General features: G+C 36.2%; 2 protein-coding genes across 2 annotated transcripts in view; one reads left to right on the top strand and one right to left on the bottom strand.

Annotated features, from left to right (window-relative positions):
- The first annotated feature begins 1,029 nt into the window (after positions 1 to 1,029).
- LOC309509975 (protein adenylyltransferase SelO-like) lies at positions 1,030 to 8,222 on the top strand. The gene is made up of 19 exons (XM_082185006.1): positions 1,030 to 1,283; positions 1,360 to 1,478; positions 2,521 to 2,649; positions 2,737 to 2,801; positions 3,089 to 3,145; positions 3,312 to 3,410; positions 4,444 to 4,511; positions 4,598 to 4,685; positions 4,768 to 4,837; positions 4,939 to 5,011; positions 5,117 to 5,200; positions 5,921 to 6,050; positions 6,128 to 6,172; positions 6,254 to 6,335; positions 6,541 to 6,633; positions 6,725 to 6,804; positions 6,886 to 6,931; positions 7,399 to 7,476; positions 7,656 to 8,222. Exons 1-19 carry the CDS (start codon positions 1,100 to 1,102, stop codon positions 7,776 to 7,778), a joined length of 1,713 nt encoding a protein of 570 aa, XP_082041132.1. The 5' UTR covers positions 1,030 to 1,099; the 3' UTR covers positions 7,779 to 8,222.
- The window catches only part of apbb1ip (amyloid beta (A4) precursor protein-binding, family B, member 1 interacting protein), a 34,400-nt gene continuing 26,047 nt past the window's right edge, over positions 8,064 to 16,416 (bottom strand). The window contains exons 8-14 of the mRNA XM_082184979.1: positions 14,577 to 14,651; positions 14,139 to 14,282; positions 13,833 to 13,943; positions 10,160 to 10,258; positions 9,780 to 9,903; positions 9,639 to 9,685; positions 8,064 to 8,879 (exon numbers count right to left, since the gene is read on the bottom strand). Of these exons, the coding sequence (XP_082041105.1) occupies positions 8,319 to 8,879; positions 9,639 to 9,685; positions 9,780 to 9,903; positions 10,160 to 10,258; positions 13,833 to 13,943; positions 14,139 to 14,282; positions 14,577 to 14,651 (1,161 nt within the window). The 3' untranslated portion in view covers positions 8,064 to 8,318. The remainder of the gene's footprint in view (positions 8,880 to 9,638; positions 9,686 to 9,779; positions 9,904 to 10,159; positions 10,259 to 13,832; positions 13,944 to 14,138; positions 14,283 to 14,576; positions 14,652 to 16,416) is intronic.

A 16,416-nucleotide genomic window follows, 5' to 3' on the forward strand; every position in this document is an offset into this window, starting at 1 on the left:
TTATTTCTTTTTTTTATTATTATTAGGGTGGCCCGATTATGATTTTCTATTGCTGATAACAATTTTTTTCAAGCAAATTGGCCAATTCCAATAGCCAAATTTTTTCCTTTAAGCAAATTTATTTGTTGTTTATTTGCTCTATAACATCTGTTGCCAGCCATTTGAAATGTAATCATGATGCAAACAAAGAGGCTACACACATGTAGCATGATAATTTATTTTTTATTTAAATTAGATTGTATAATTTCAAGATTTAAAGCAAAAACAAAATGGTCTGACTTTTGTTTTGTGAAATTATGCTAGAAGACACCTGCACAAAACAAAAACAGCAGACGGACTGAATGAAAACGCAAATTCACTTTCTGTCAGTAGGTGGCGCTTGGAAATCGCAAGTGTCTTAAATGTGAGTGTAAATGCAATGAAGAAAAAATTTAATTTAAATTACAATTTTGCCACAGTTTTTGCATGAACATGTTAAACATATCTAATCATTTCTGTAATACATTTTTATTTAAATTTTGCAACTTATAAAGTGTTAAAATATGTATTCAATTTACATATTAAAACTATTGTATGAAATGGCAAATGTAAATTATATAATTGAATTTTCATTTTCATTTTGCACCAAACGTTGCACAAATGTATGGGGAAATTTAAATTTAAATACAGAAATGCATTGCCATTTTACATATTGCATTTCAAATTGAATATTTCTACCCATAAGCTTCCATACACATGGTACCTGTTACTTGTTACTTGTTACAGTACAGATTGGAGGTTGACCAATCACAGTTGTCTCTGATCATTGGCTAGAGACGCTTATTTAATCATTATAGTGAGAAAGTACGACAGCTTCTAAACCCATACAATTAATAGATTTAATCGGTTATGGTTTATAACGCGCATACATTTCCAAAAAGACAAAAAAGTCCCGAATATTGCATAAATGGAGCATTCGGGATTTTGAGCCGATGAGCGCCCTCTGGTGGAACATTGAAGGATTGTTTGTGTGACAGTTCTGATGTTTTCCTCTAGTTACGTGATGTAAGGAAGTACAGGACATATATAGTTAAAAAAATATGCCTGTGAGTTTGATGTAATGACAAAACATGGTTTCACGTTATTTTTATTTTTATCGGCCGTCGCCATCGCTACATTTAGGGACGAACAAGAATTCTGTGAGAATGAAAGTTGTAATGAAAGAGAGTTCGATAAGAGTCACTTTTATAGCGATGTGAAACACTGTGGAGAAATACTACTGGCATTATCACATAAACTACTAGGTAAGATACAGATATGAGTGCCAACATGCTATTGTACACGTTGACTATGTTTTAATAACTTCTGTGTGTTTTACAGATGCTCTGCCTCTTGATGAGGTTGATGGTAATGTTATTCGTACTGTGAAGAGAAGTGTGTTTTCAGAGTCTCAGCCCTCTCCTCTGAAAGAGCCCCTGACACTGGCTGCTGTGTCACAGGTCAATAAACCCATCCACTCATCATCATTTACAGAGAACTTGTGCTTCACTGCAGTCAAACCTGGGGATATTGTTGCAGTAACTGTGTATATGTAATTTATGAAACAGAAAAATACAATAGAGCTAGTGCCATCTAACCACCAGTCAAAAGTTTGGTCACACCCATTCTTTATCATTTTTCTTGTCCACATTTTAAAATAGTAATAAATTAATCATCATCAGCACTACCAATAACATTGTCGTCGTCAGCATAATTTTGAACGTATTCAGGCTGTTGTTACAAAGAAGTACACTTCATCATACTTTTAAAAAGAGAAATTATGAAAATAATATAGGCTACTTTAAAAGAATATACTTTGGTGCAAACTGAATATAATGTTTCGGACACTTAATTGCATCATGTTAACTGAAATTAAATGAACATTTATTATAGTTTGTTAAGAAACGGTCATGAAAGTATACTCGTTAAGTGGCTTTTTATTTCATTAATTTTGTATTATCTGCAATAACTGTTTTTTAAAAGAAACATAGTTTTCCATTTTTGTTTTTAACACTTATTTTTTACAAGGGTGTAGCAGATCACTTAAAAAAAAAAAAAATTGAACCACCCAACTCCTCAAATAAATGTCTACTTTAGGTTGTGGGCAAATTATTTTTAGCTATTATACTCTATTATATATATAGATATTATATAATGCTAGCTTCAAAATTGGACCCAACACTTACATACCAATAGAAACACTTTATCATACATTTATTTAGTCACAAACAGTTCATTTATTGTATTGAGTTAATTAATTCAGTTAATTTAGTGTTTTTTGTTTGTTTTTGTCAGTTATACTTTTATAAATTGATTCAGTCATAAAGCTTTTAATCAGCTAATGAACTCGTGGGCCACTTGGACTCTTTACAGAACCACCAGTGGTCTGAGGATCACAGTCTGAGAAAACTGCTTTAAAACCAAACTGGACCATGGTACCACCACAGTACTTTTGTGTAAATGTTGTTTCTGCATATATTCAGGCTCTTTTGTGTATTTCAGGATGTGTTGAGGAATATTTTGGATCTGAATGAGTCTGTGATTCAGAATGAAGAGTTTGTCCGTTGTGTCAGTGGTGGGAAACTGTTTCCTGGCTCTGTTCCACTGGCACACAGATACGGGGGCCATCAGGTAAAACTGACCGTCACTTCAAACCCGACAGCGATGGCGTAAGACAACCAGAGCAAACATGTCAACCATGTGTTATTATTATTATAGTTTGGTTATTGGGCCGGACAGCTGGGGGATGGAAGAGCACATATGTTGGGTGAATACACAAACAGGTAAAATCATCCTTTTCCATCAGCGTTCAACACAAATCATCAGTTGTTATTGTCAGATGTGACTTTTCTGTTGTAATGCATGTCAACTTTCCCATAATGTTGTTTAAGATTAAAGAATGGAATGTTTGATCTATACTTACTGGTTTTTCAGCAAATAGATGATTCTGGCATTTTTTAAATCTAATTCTCACTTAATGCTTAAACATGCGTCTGAACAATGACATCTCTCAGTTTAGAACTGACAAGTGTTAACCGTTAGAGCGGTATACAATCTCTCTTTTATCCAGAAAGGGTGAAAGATGGGAAGTCCAGTTGAAAGGCTCAGGAAAGACACCGTACTCAAGGTGAATATCAGTTTCTGCTGCTCAATATTTTTGATATGCTTTTTAAGTAATTCTGAGATATATTTAGTTGTAAATGATCTTACATTATGACTCATAGTGTGTGATTCTCTGTCTGGCAGGAGTGTAATGGTTATGCTGTTTACTGTACATGATGTTTTGTGTGCAGGTCTGGTGATGGACGGGCTGTGATTCGCTCCTCTGTGAGGGAGTTCCTGTGCAGTGAAGCCATGCACTTTCTGGGAGTTCCTACCAGCAGAGCCCTCAGGTACACACACACACACACACACACACACACACACACACACACACACACACACACACACACACACACACACACACACACATGTACCAGCAGAGCCCTCAGGTACACATTCTGGGTAGTCCATCGTCGTCCGATGATAACTTCTCCTATAATTTGTGGGTTGTTTGATGACTATATAGTCGGATGCGGGATGCACACTGTCTTTTACAGACAGGGCATGTAAAAGTTTCTCCTGATGGCCTTAAGGGGGCAGGAACAAGCATGGCCTGCTTTCTCTGATGTCTTTTAGTCAGGCGATGTTCAGTTCTCCTGTCTTCGTAGCTTGTACTCCATTCTGACAGAGTTGTTGCCAGAGTGTGCGATTCGCTGCACTAGTTTCCAGGGATGTGGGCTTTATCACACACTTCTTCCTTTTAGTTGGTCTTTCAGCCTCTTTTTTTGAGCGCCTGTAAATCGGGAGCCAAGATGTAATTGACCATAGAGTATCTTACGTGGAAGGCGACTTGGTGGCATTCTCACAACATGACCAAGCCATCTGAGTTGGTAGAGCATTAGGGTTGCTTCTATACTCCAACAGTTTTTTTTTTTTTTCAGGATCTCAATATGTGGCACTCGATCTTGCCATGTCACTTTGAGGATACGCTGCCAAGATCGAGTGCCACATATTGAGATCCTGAAAAAAACCAACTGTTGGAGTAGAGACACACACACACACACACACACACACACACACACACACACACACACACACACACACACACACACACACACACACACACACACACACACACACACACACACACACACACACACACACACACACACACACACACACACACATACATATATATATATATATATATATATATATATATATATATATATATATATATATATTATATACACATAATATATATGAATGGACATGCATAAGAAGAGAAATATATGTATTTATCACATTCAAATGTTTGGTGTTGAATATTATTATTTTATTTATTTATACTTTTTCCATTTTTTTGCCTTTATTGTTTGTCAGTCTGGTTGTGAGTGAGGAACCTGTTTGGAGGGATCGGTTTTATAATGGCAGTGTCATAAAAGAAAGAGGTAAAATACGATCAGATTTGGAAAAATCGAGTAACTAAGTTCTTTATCCTCCTCAGCTTTATGTGATTGTTCTCTGTATCTATCAGGAGCGGTTGTTCTGCATCTGGCCAAGTCCTGGTTTCGTATCGGTTCACTGGAGATATTAACTAGAACTGGAGAGTTAGATGTCCTACGGTATATTAACTTTAACTTGGGAGATAATATTTTGTTTTCACTCTTATTTGCTTTTTAATTTTTTTTAATTTTTTATTTTCAGGACATTGTTGGACTTTGTAATTAAAGAGCATTTTAAATCTATAGCAACAAATGACCCTGACAAGTATGTGGTGAGTATCTGTGTCTCTCTGCTGTTTAGCTGTAATACAAGATTATTTTATATTGTCTGATCAGTCTCACTATATTTGAATGGTTTTCATGTTGTGTGAAGGGGTTTTTCTCTCGAGTGCTGAATGAAACGGCACATTTAATCGCCCACTGGATGTCGGTTGGTTTTGCTCATGGTTAGTTCACTCTGCTTTACTTGTTTAGTTATCACAGAGATTTATCATTATAGATCGAGCTTAATACGCAAAATGCACAACATCATGATCTGCATCTTCACACAGGAGTCTGTAACACAGATAACTTCAGTCTGCTTTCTATCACTTTTGATTATGGCCCATTTGGATTTATGGAATCATATGACCCAAGTATGTTTCTTTGTCTAACTTAAACTTTCATAATATTAGCAATTATCTTCCTTTAAGTTTATTTTTTTGTCATATAACTTTACACACACACACACACACACACACACACACACACACACACACACACACACACACACACACACACACACACACACACACACACACACACACACACACACACACACACACACAGGGACTATATATACCCCATCCATATTATTAAGCCATTTGGTTTATGAGGACACAGGAAGTGTGAAGATGTTTACGTTGAATTACCCATATCATTATACACATTTGTGTCCTCATAAACCATATACGAGAACACACACACACACGCGTACATACGTACGTACGTACGTACATATATATATATATATATATATATGTATATATATATATATATATATATATGTATATATATATATGTATGTGTATGTATATATATATATATATATATATATATACACAATACTGCAAAAGTGGAGGAAAATTGTATGAATAGTAAGCTACTTTAGATCTACTATAAATTTTGTATATACTTACAGTATATATGGGTTGAGGGGCATGATTAATTGCATTCTTTTTTTAATCCATTACTTGTTTTATTTTACTTTATTATATTCTAATAAGTTAAAGTGAAACAGACAGCCATAATAATAACATATAATATTTGTATTGTTAAATGTGTGTTATTGCTCCAGCATTGTTTCCTCTGTATAGATTTTGTCCCCAACACGTCTGATGACGAGGGCCGGTACAGTATAGGAGCTCAGGCTAATGTTGGCCTGTTCAATCTACAGAAACTTCTAGAAGCTCTGAAACCACTGCTGACCTCAGATCAGCTTTCACAGTAAGAGATCCTTTTATTTTCTGTTGGTATTGGTCTGGAATAAATAAGGGTGATTTGTGTCAATTCATTTACTTCAGATCTCAGCAAATATTGAGAGAGTATCCACAAATCTACCATCAAAGGTGAGCCTGTCATTAGACAATATAGATCACTGTATTCCTCTCTGAGTCGTTCCTGATCTCACTTTACTGTTTCTGTTGTAGATTTCATGAGCTGTTCAAAGCAAAGTTGGGCTTTCTGGGAAATGAAGAAAAGGATTCATATGTGATTGCATTTCTTCTAAAGGTAAATATTAGCTGGATCGTTTTTTTCTCTGATTGTACTATAATTAATTCATTAATTCATTTTTTATTTTTTTATTATATATTTAACAGCCGAACTGTCAGAAATAGTAAGTTCAGTATGGAGTTAAATCAGTAGTAGATCACACATATGGCAGCATTTCCTGAGAATGACCCATATAATGTTGTATGATGTGTGATGTGTTGAGCTAATGGAGGACACTGGAGCAGACTTCACTATGACTTTCAGACAGCTGAGTGAAGTGACCCTGTCCCGGCTTCAGAAGGGATCCTTTGCTCCGGTACGTTTCCTCTCCATTCACTCCCACAGCAGCCGCAATATCCATAATCATGATTTCAGTCCATTAACTGTGACTGTGTCTCTCTTGACAGTCTTTGTGGGCTCTTTCAGACCTCTCATCACACAAGCATTTCAGAGACTGGGTTCAGCTGTATTTACAGCGTCTGTCAAGGTAATGTTGCTGTAATGTAAACTCGAACTCTTTAGAGGATTAAAAATGAACATCACTTGATGTGTTAATCGTCTTCTTCAGGATAATGAGTGACTCAGATGAAGAACGGCAGCACAGAATGCAAGGTGTGTTTTTGTATATGTTATATGATGCAGTGTTATATATTATGTGTTTATATATTGTTACAGTAACACTACCGCTGAAATGTTCATGATTGGTAAGATTTGTTTTTGAAAGAAGTTTCTTATGCTCACGAAGGCTGCATTTATTTAATCAAAAATACAATAAAAACAGTCATTTTGTATTACTATAATATATTATTATACTATGAGATATTATTACAATATAAAATAAATTATTCTATTTGAATATACAGTATTTGTGTAATTAATATATTTGTTCAGTTGAATGTAATTTATTCCTGTGATCATTTCTCCAGTCTTCAGTGTCACATGATCCTTCAGAAATCATTCTAATATGATGATTTGCTGCTCAAGAAACATTTGAAAACAGTTGAGCTGCTTAATATTTCTGAGGAAACCCTGATACATGTTTTGATTAATATAAAGTTCAAAAGAACAGCGTTTATTATTTGTAAACCCACGGTATGTGTTGAGGAACTGGATGGCTGAATCTGCTATCAGAAAAGCAGAGAAAAATGACTTTTCAGAGGTATTATTATTACATGTGATGTCAAACTAATATACTGTCATGATCATGCTTATCATATATCTTAGAGTGTTTGCTTTAATATATTACTGTGAAATGAAGACTTGACAATTATACATACAATGTAACATCTTCAGACAGACCATTATGGCTTGTTGACAGTATGTTTGATGTATTTCTAGGTGACACTGTTGCAGAAGACTTTAATGGAGCCATTTATGGAGCAGGAAGAGGCTGAGAGAGCCGGATATGCCAGTAAACCTCCATCCTGGGCTCAGCAGCTGAGGGTCAGCTGTTCTTCCTAACTCAGGGTCGAATGAAAAAAATAAATCACAAATTTCAGCATCATTTGAACCAAAAATATTGTTTATGACATTGTAATCACACTTCCTAATGGATGATCTGATTGGAGGATGCGCCATGTTTGATGTTATATATGTACATATATGCACGTTATATATGGACAATGGACATGGATGTCTTTTGTAATATTGCTGTTTCTGCATTTCTACAAAAGTGCAAAAATCTTTGCATCATGCATCTCGTTTACTCCTGTTTAACAATTAGGCATGTCAAAATCTGTTAAACAGTTAACTTTGCAAGACCTTATTTATTATGACATTCCATTAGCAATGATGATATAGCATATTTGTAATACAAATAATCTGATTAGGTGCGTAAGTACAAAGTATTTACATATTTTAGTCTGGTGGTGTAATGCAAGAATATTAAACAACAAAATAATTAAAGATGTGTGTCCTAATGTCACGCCGAGAACTTGTTTGGCGGTCAGTTCCTCAGTCCAACTACAAAAACACGTCAATTAGCTCTATCTGTCTTCAAGATCATTGTTGACTGCGCTTTTTCAGCATTGCTGTCATCAGTTCTGACATGAGTTCGCCACCTGGGGGCGCTGTTTGTAGAGGTGTAGTTCTCTTTGGTGGAGCTGGAGGCATTTTTCTGACGGAGCCGGCGGATGGTTTGGCAGCCGGTGCAGGAGCTGGTGGTGGAGGCGGGGGTGGAGGTGGTGGTGGTGGAGCTCCACCTGCAGATGCAAAGTTTTGGGGACCAGGAGGAGGAGGAGGTGGAAGGGAGGTGATGGGGTCTGGAGGTGGTGGGGGGAGCGAGTCTCCCCCGTAAGGTGCAAAACTAGGAGGCGGTGGAGGAAGAAAGTCAGGGGGCAGCTCGGCATCTTCTGGAGGAGGTGGTGGTGGAGGCAGGTCATCCATGGGTGGAGGTGGGAAGGAGGATTGTGGGAATCGAGGTGGAGGAGGAAACTTGTTGACTTTGGTTGTGCTGGCAGGAGGAGCAGGGGGAGGAGGAGGCAACATGGGGTCGGGTGGTGGAGGAGGCAGGGTTTCCATTGAAGGCGGAGGTGGTGGGAAAGATGTTTGGTTGCCAGGACTCTTCAAAAACAAACCAAAAGTAGCATTCAGGAGCATTTCAGATAAATGATGAAATTACAAGGGGATTAAAACAACTCTAAAGGAACCGTCACCCTTTGTAAAATATTAGTGTGCGTAATTTTACTGCTCTTGAAGTATACTTTAAATCTTTAAAGTATATTTAATGAAAAATATATATTTTCAGATAATATATTATTCATTAAATAAAAGGCCACTATATGTGTATTTAAAGACATTGCACTTTCATGACTGTTTCTTAACAGAGTTTAGTGCAATTTTAAAAAGTGTACTTTGCAATCATGACAAATTAACAGTTAAACTTTTATTTATAATACCTACTAGAGCACATATAAATTTGATTATAATTTTAACTGTAGTGTGTTATTCGTTAATACATTTAATGTTAATATATTTTAAAAGTTGTAATTGGCAACTTCATCACAACAAATGTGTAATTAAATATTTTAAACATGACAAGTTTCAATAGAAATGATATATGTATATTTTAGTTTACTATAAATGCTTTTCAGTACATTCTGAAGTAGTTATGAAATGTTATAAAAAGATGTACTTAAGTGTGTCAAATTTAAACTATTTTTTGTTTAATTGCAATTAACATGCAGTTAAGTGTCTGAAAACATTACATAACACACATATGGTCCATGAACTTATATTATATTATATTATATTATATCATATATTATGGTATTATATTATGGTGTTCTTCATTACTAAGGCAACTGATAGATTTAGAGATACCTTGGTGTCCTTTGGAAGCTGAGGAGCGTGTCCATTCGCAGCTTTGGCTGAAAGATAAGCACAAAAATGTCATCAAAATCCTTTTATATAAAGATATATATGATACATTTTATAACAATCTATTTAGCTCATTATCTCTACCTTTAGGTGTAGGAGAGGGTGTGGATGCACTGGAGGAGGCCTGGATAGTGCGGTTAGCCCAGCTTCCAGTGCCGGCTGCTTTCCTCACAGCGGCTTTGTGGTTTTCATATAACTGCTTACCATACTATGACAAAATCATGACAAAACAAGACCATTAATAAGGTAGGTTTTCATTATTATAATTTTTTTTTGACAAAGTAGACAGCTCACAATAGGACCCAACACAATACAGCTACAATTTACAGTATGTTTTTGCATTGTAAACTATAATTTATAGTTTAATTTGCTGCATAAAGTTCAACTTAGTGTCTTCTTGCATTTATACAATAATTAATCATTATCTATTTTGGTTTTTGGTGTGTGGCCTGGTTTCTGCTCACCTTTGCAATACGTATCCCAGTCACCCACAGAGTCATGGTCAACTCATCATCACAACACAGATACTTGATGTATTGGGATTCTTTTTGAATTTGAGGATGCTGAAAGCAGATCACAGTGACCATATGAACATGACACACACCTGATATACACACCTGAGAAGGCCAAGATAATAACACTTCATTTAGTTGTTTTCGCTATTGTTTCCCTGTCCTTCTCTACAGATTTGTGGAACCATTCATTTTTCAGGGGTTGAATCTTTAATCAATGTTTTTTTGTTCTCAAAACAACAAAGGGTTGGGTAAACAACTTACTAGGGTTTTCAGTATTAGTTCATGCTTTGCTAATATTCATTTTTCTTCAAATTGGACAGTTGGTGATATTAACATTGTTTTGATTACATATGTTATTGAGCTGCAGTTGCATAGCAGAGACAGTGGATGGCACACTAAAATCACAATTTGATTGCCAATGCCCCTCATGCCACACTTTAGGATTAGCTCTAAATATTGCTAAAATTAACCACAAAAATCTTGTGCTTTATAATTTTGAATTATTTCATACATACAAAGAATGTATGTCCCTTTTCTGTCGGAGTCAGGGTTTAATTGTGCATGTATTACATTTATTAAATTTTTTTTTTGCATTGCATTACAAACATAAAACACAGCCCACCCTAACCTAATCATAGCCTGAAACACCCTTGATGATTTGTCATGCTTTCTTAACAAGGCATCAACATGTCAGTGGACCTGGTTTTGCTATAATCCTTAAGGTATTTCGTTCCCTATGGGTTGATGTTGGTAAAATAGCTTTTTACAGTTATAATTTTCTTTGTCCAAAATTAGTTTTTAGCTAGTGATATTCTTTCCATGCCTTGTTTTTAATTTGGTAGAACAATAACTCTACAATAACTTTCATCACATATTCATATTCTTAGAGGTGAGTATAGACTGGAAAAAAGCAGTTGAGGTATTTTGAATTGTGTGCAAAGACTTTAATTAAAGGAAGGCTCTGTCAACTGCAAAGTCTGAACACAAAAAATAACCAGAAAAATGTTTTGACCTTTTACAACCTGTGGCAGGCTGGCTACTGAACCATAGTGTCTTGTTCAAATTATAGACTATTTTATTCATTTGGAAAGGCTTGAGGACCATGATAGCATTCTTAGACTGCTAGTTTTTATTGGATTTGGTTATATTTATCAGACTGTTACCACCATGCATGCATAAAAATGATACTGTCTGAACAAATACAAATGAAGGCAGCTGTGAGTGCCACAAGGCTCGCTCTTAGACCCACTGTAGTTCTTCAAGATTTAGCATTTAAAGTTCTTTACCAGATCTAGAAAGTTTACACAGTTATTTTAATTACACTTTATTTTAAGGTGCCGTTGTTGCAGTGTAATTATACAATTAAGAATTATGTAATAATAATAAACAAAATGTACTTGCTATAGGATTAGTTTATGGTTAGTTCCACGTAGTCGTTTAGTAGATGCATAGTTTACTGTTAGCAACAGCGCGTAGAATACAGTGTAAAATACAGTGTTAACGTTATATTTTTTAAGATGCAGTTTTGTATAAACTATAAAATACTGTACCATTTCTTGAATTTAGCCCCTTGCTATCTAAGAAAGATTCACTTTTCGTGAATCTTCAAACCCTCATCCCTTATGTTTCATGTTGCCACAGTTAATGTCAGCTCTCATCCCTGCACGCTAAACAGGAAAAGATGCTTCCCCAACCACTTCCTGCATTCTGGACGTTCAAATGCAACACACTGGCTTTTATCTTTGGGGGGAGCACCAGGCATAAAAGAAGCACACACCTTGAAATAATTATTGTACAATTTGTGTTTAGCAGGGTTTGGGGTTACGCCTACCAGCTTAATGGTCTTTGAGTGAACACTTACTGTATGAAAAAGAACCAAGCTGATTTATGGTGTGTTAATATCAGATAAATCCCCTGCTGCCTGGAGTACTCAAAGACACCTTGTTATTATGGCAAATTACTTAAAAAGCCGAGGTTGCACTCTAACACTGGCTCGAGACTAGGTCTGCCATTTAGTAATATAGGGGATGTTTTCACGACACTGTTTTCAACTAAAAACTGAAGGCTTATGCGTTTTGGCCGCACACGGACATCATCACGTGGTTATAAGAATTACACAAATCAGCACAATATAAAAAATTTTCATCATGAAAAATTAAAGGTTCCTTTCAACAGACTCAAGGATGATATGTTTTCGAGGTTTTCGTGTTAAAAGGATTTGACTTTTTCTTAAATTAGGTAAAAAGGGACAGATCTGTGTGAACGGGGATCGTTTTGATAACATTGTCATCTGTACAAAGAAAAAAGTTAAATTGTTTTAGTACATCGTTGTTGTGTAAACGTACCCTTAATAGGAATATCATTTGGGGGATGTAGTTTTGGACCAGCGGAGCATTTTGAAGGGTTTCAGAAATATCACCTCTAACCTGATAACACTATTGCTCCACTTGTAAAGGGGAAATGGGTGCTTTTTAGAGGAATGTAATTTACAGCTTCTTGTGCTCTAAGCCTCACGTCTTTTATGTCTGCTTTCATGTCCATGACTAGCCTCATAGAGCAGCATTTTGTTGCGGGAATGATGAGAATTCACTTTATGTCCAGAATCAAATTTGTATTTTTGTGCATTATTTACAGAATGAGAACAGAATAAGCAACTCAACATCTCAGCTGAGACTCTGGAAAAACAACAGGAAAACAAGTACAACTTCCCATAGTTCTCCTGTCTGTTTGTACTGTTTGTACTCCATGTCCATGAAAACCGTGTTTGGGTTTTAATAATATTCATAAAAATTTTATAATAAAAAGAAGTACACTTATTACAAACATAATGTACTTTGAAAAAAAAATATTTAAGTGTAAACCTGAATGTAATATTTCAGATATTTAATTGCATGTTGATTGCAGTTAAATTAAATGTATTATGGTTTAAATTTGTATTAAATGCAATTAGCTGATGTTTAGCGTTAAAGGTAAACTCAAATATATTAATGTTATTTTTATTTAAACTTGTATGTTGTATTTCATGTATTTAAATATATCTGTAATTATACATTTGTAATGATGAATTCACAATTTAGTACATTTAAAATATGTGTATATGTGTACATTTAAAATATGTGTAAATTTAATAACTTTAAATTTAATACCGAATAACACACTACTGTTAAAATTATAACTATATTATATTTAATAATTATATAAATATAACTTAAAATGTGCTTTATAAGTTAGTCAACACATCAAAATAAGTGTACCTCTTATTAAACATGATCTAAAAGGTCTTTATACTAAAACTTTTAATTTTACATTATTGGAAAGTTCACTTTTTTAAAAGTGTACTTAAGTGTGTTAAGAAACATTTAAGAGTACACTTAAATGGGCTTTTATTTCATTCATATTATTTTACCAGCAAGTACAGTTTAAAAAATATATATACTTTTAAGATGTAAAGTACACTACAAGAGCACATTCAGTACAATTAAGTGCAATATATTTTCACAAGGGTGGGCTGTTTTCATGTCTTACTTTATTCACCTTTGTCCTTGTCCCACTGTATGTTTCTGATCCAAACTCTGTATAAATGTTAAAGTGAGAGTGGGTTACAGTAATAAGAAAACTGTACCTTGAGAATGAAGCAGTGGTCTGTTGGTGCTTTGTATTTGTTTCTGTATTCTTTGCAGTAGTAGACGTTCACATTGTCAAACTGCACCAAGCACACAAGGTCCCGTGATGCCTGATGGAGGGAGAACCCCATAACGCACACAAATGTAATTTCTTGCCATTTCCCCAAAGCCAGTTATTATTTAGATCTGTTGTGATGAAGTATTCAATCAAAAAGCAAACTGATGTACATTGAGCTTAATAAGCAAGGATTTGCCTGAACTCAAAATGCACTGTATGTTTTACTGTCTGGGTTGCCTGAGCTGACCTTTGTCTTGCCTTTGGGTGAGTAATACAATCCAGAGGCCCGAAGTAGGAAGTAGCGCTGTTTCCAGGATTTCTTGCCATCCTCCTTCATATACAGAATGCCCTCAAGGTCAGGCACAATGATGGAGGCTCCACAAAAATTCTCCTATACCCAGAAATACAGAACCAGACATTAAGACTTTCATCATTCGCTTACACTCATGTCATTCCATGTCGATTTTCTATTTACCGCAGGACACACATTGGAACGACATAAGGGTGAGTATATGATGATAACATTGTCATGTTTGGGTCAGACTTGTTTAGACCTGCATTATTTCATTAAATGGCTTCAATTAAGACGTTAAATCTGACTCCATTAAATTCTTTTCATAAATTTCTACATTGGTAAGCTGACCTTAAATCTCTCAATTATATCAAAAGTTAAACAGAAACGCACCTCCAGAAGTTGTTCTTTGTCTTTTTCTTTCATGTCCATTAGAGATTTCTTATCCTTTTTCCACATATAAAATAACTGTAAAAGAAATTGAAATGAGCTTCATTTTAATCAGCATTCAACAAAATATCATGTTTAAAGGTGCCATGTGTAAAAATTGAGGTAAAAATATCCAAAAAAATGAGCTACACGCATCAAAAGAATGAGAAGAAATAAGGGCAATGATGTCATTAAAAAAATGTCAAGTTATAGTGCTGCAGAGATATCCACCTTAATTAGCATTAGCATTACTAGCCACGGCCCGACAGGTGTCGTAATACCAGTTTCGGCCATGGGAGGCGGTATGCGGGCAACATAACCACCAGCCAACCTGCAATACACGAATAACTCGCACGGCTTGTGGGCGTACTTGAACGTGATGTCAATCGTGTGGAAAGTACAGCCCACTACTTCATTTCAATTCAGGGAAGAGAGCGGAAGGATGGCTGAAGCCCTTGGCAAGAGACCCCTACCACCACCACCCGCTGCAGGGAAAAAAACGCGCTCTGAAGCACAAATCAAATCAGATAAGAAAAGGACCGCTCGTCACAGTCCGGGCTCGAAAGCGCGGGGGACGGCGAGCGAACTGCAGCGCATAGCCAACGCTATCTCACGACCAATTCGTACGAATTCGTACGAATGATAAAAAGTTGGCTAATTCGTACTAATTCGTACGACCTCACTCGTACGAATTTGTACGATTTGTCTAAACCCACGTGATGGGTAGGTTTAGGGGCGGGGTCAGGGGTAGGTCATTCGTATGAATTCATACGAATTGGCCAATTCGTAAAATATGTACGATTTTGCAAAAATCGTACTAATTCGTACGAGTCAGGTCGTATGAATTCGTACGAATAAGCCACTTTGTAGAATTTGTACGTTTTCCCGTGAGATCGGGCTGGCATAGCCCTGTTTTACAACGTTCAGCACCCATTCTGACACGCCCGGGATCGCTTCCCATGCTTTCACACGCATAGCTAGGGGCAGAATGGTCTCCGTGTTCTGACCGCCGCACTGCGCAGGTTCGAGAAACTGAAACGGAGGTATCAACGCGGCGCGCGCGCCCTCGTTGTCTGAATATTGCTGCTCGCTGACGACAGCAGCCGGCTGTTTCACATTCAATGACTCGGTCGCTAAGGACAGAGAACAATTTGTGGCGCCAACAGGTCATTTGTAGCCTACTGTATCTTTCAACAGTGTTCGTGTTTTTTTTTTTACTATACTAGAGATGATCGGTTCACGTGCGCTGTCTGATGTTGACAGAATGCTGTCTGTCAAATTAATTTAATTCAAACAATGTGTATATACAACTCAAAATGTAATATGAACAAAACGAATATGAACATATTCACTGGTAAAGGTGAAGGGGAGTAGCTTGAAGATGTCATGTTTCAAAATCACTTGACATCACCCAACGTTCCTCTGGAGGCAAAACGTCCTCTATTAGGCTTCGGCTATGGCTCTAGGGTTGTTGTGAAGGTAGGGGCTGAGCATAGAGACTATGCCGTTTCTCGTCTGTTACTCTAGAGTAGACCAATTCACTTTATGGAGGTATACTGCTCCCATCTGGTATGGAATGTGGAGTATGACTTGATTTTTTTGCCAGACAATACACATGGCACCTTTAAGTAATCCTGTTGGTCATGAAGACAGTCTCTACACCAAAGATGTCTTCTAGACTTCTACAATTACAGAAAGCTGTCAATATGCTGAGTTTAACTGTTTTTCTAATTTCTGTTCCATTTTTATTGAACTAGAAATAGAGAAGTCAGAGCAGTTTTTGCACTGGAAATGTCACTTCTCG

The sequence above is a fragment of the Leuciscus leuciscus genome (genome assembly GCF_965113295.1).
Source record: "Leuciscus leuciscus genome assembly, chromosome: 11".
Classification (NCBI taxonomy): Eukaryota; Metazoa; Chordata; class Actinopteri; order Cypriniformes; family Leuciscidae; genus Leuciscus; species Leuciscus leuciscus.

Bases quoted from the DNA above. Each gene is read 5' to 3' on its own strand.
- LOC309509975 (XM_082185006.1), top strand. From the start codon at position 1,100: ATGACAAAACATGGTTTCACGTTATTTTTATTTTTATCGGCCGTCGCC. The intron at 2,802-3,088 runs GTAAAATCATCC...TCTTTTATCCAG, and splicing joins TTGGGTGAATACACAAACAG to AAAGGGTGAAAGATGGGAAG. The intron at 4,686-4,767 runs GTATATTAACTT...TTTTATTTTCAG, and splicing joins GGAGAGTTAGATGTCCTACG to GACATTGTTGGACTTTGTAA.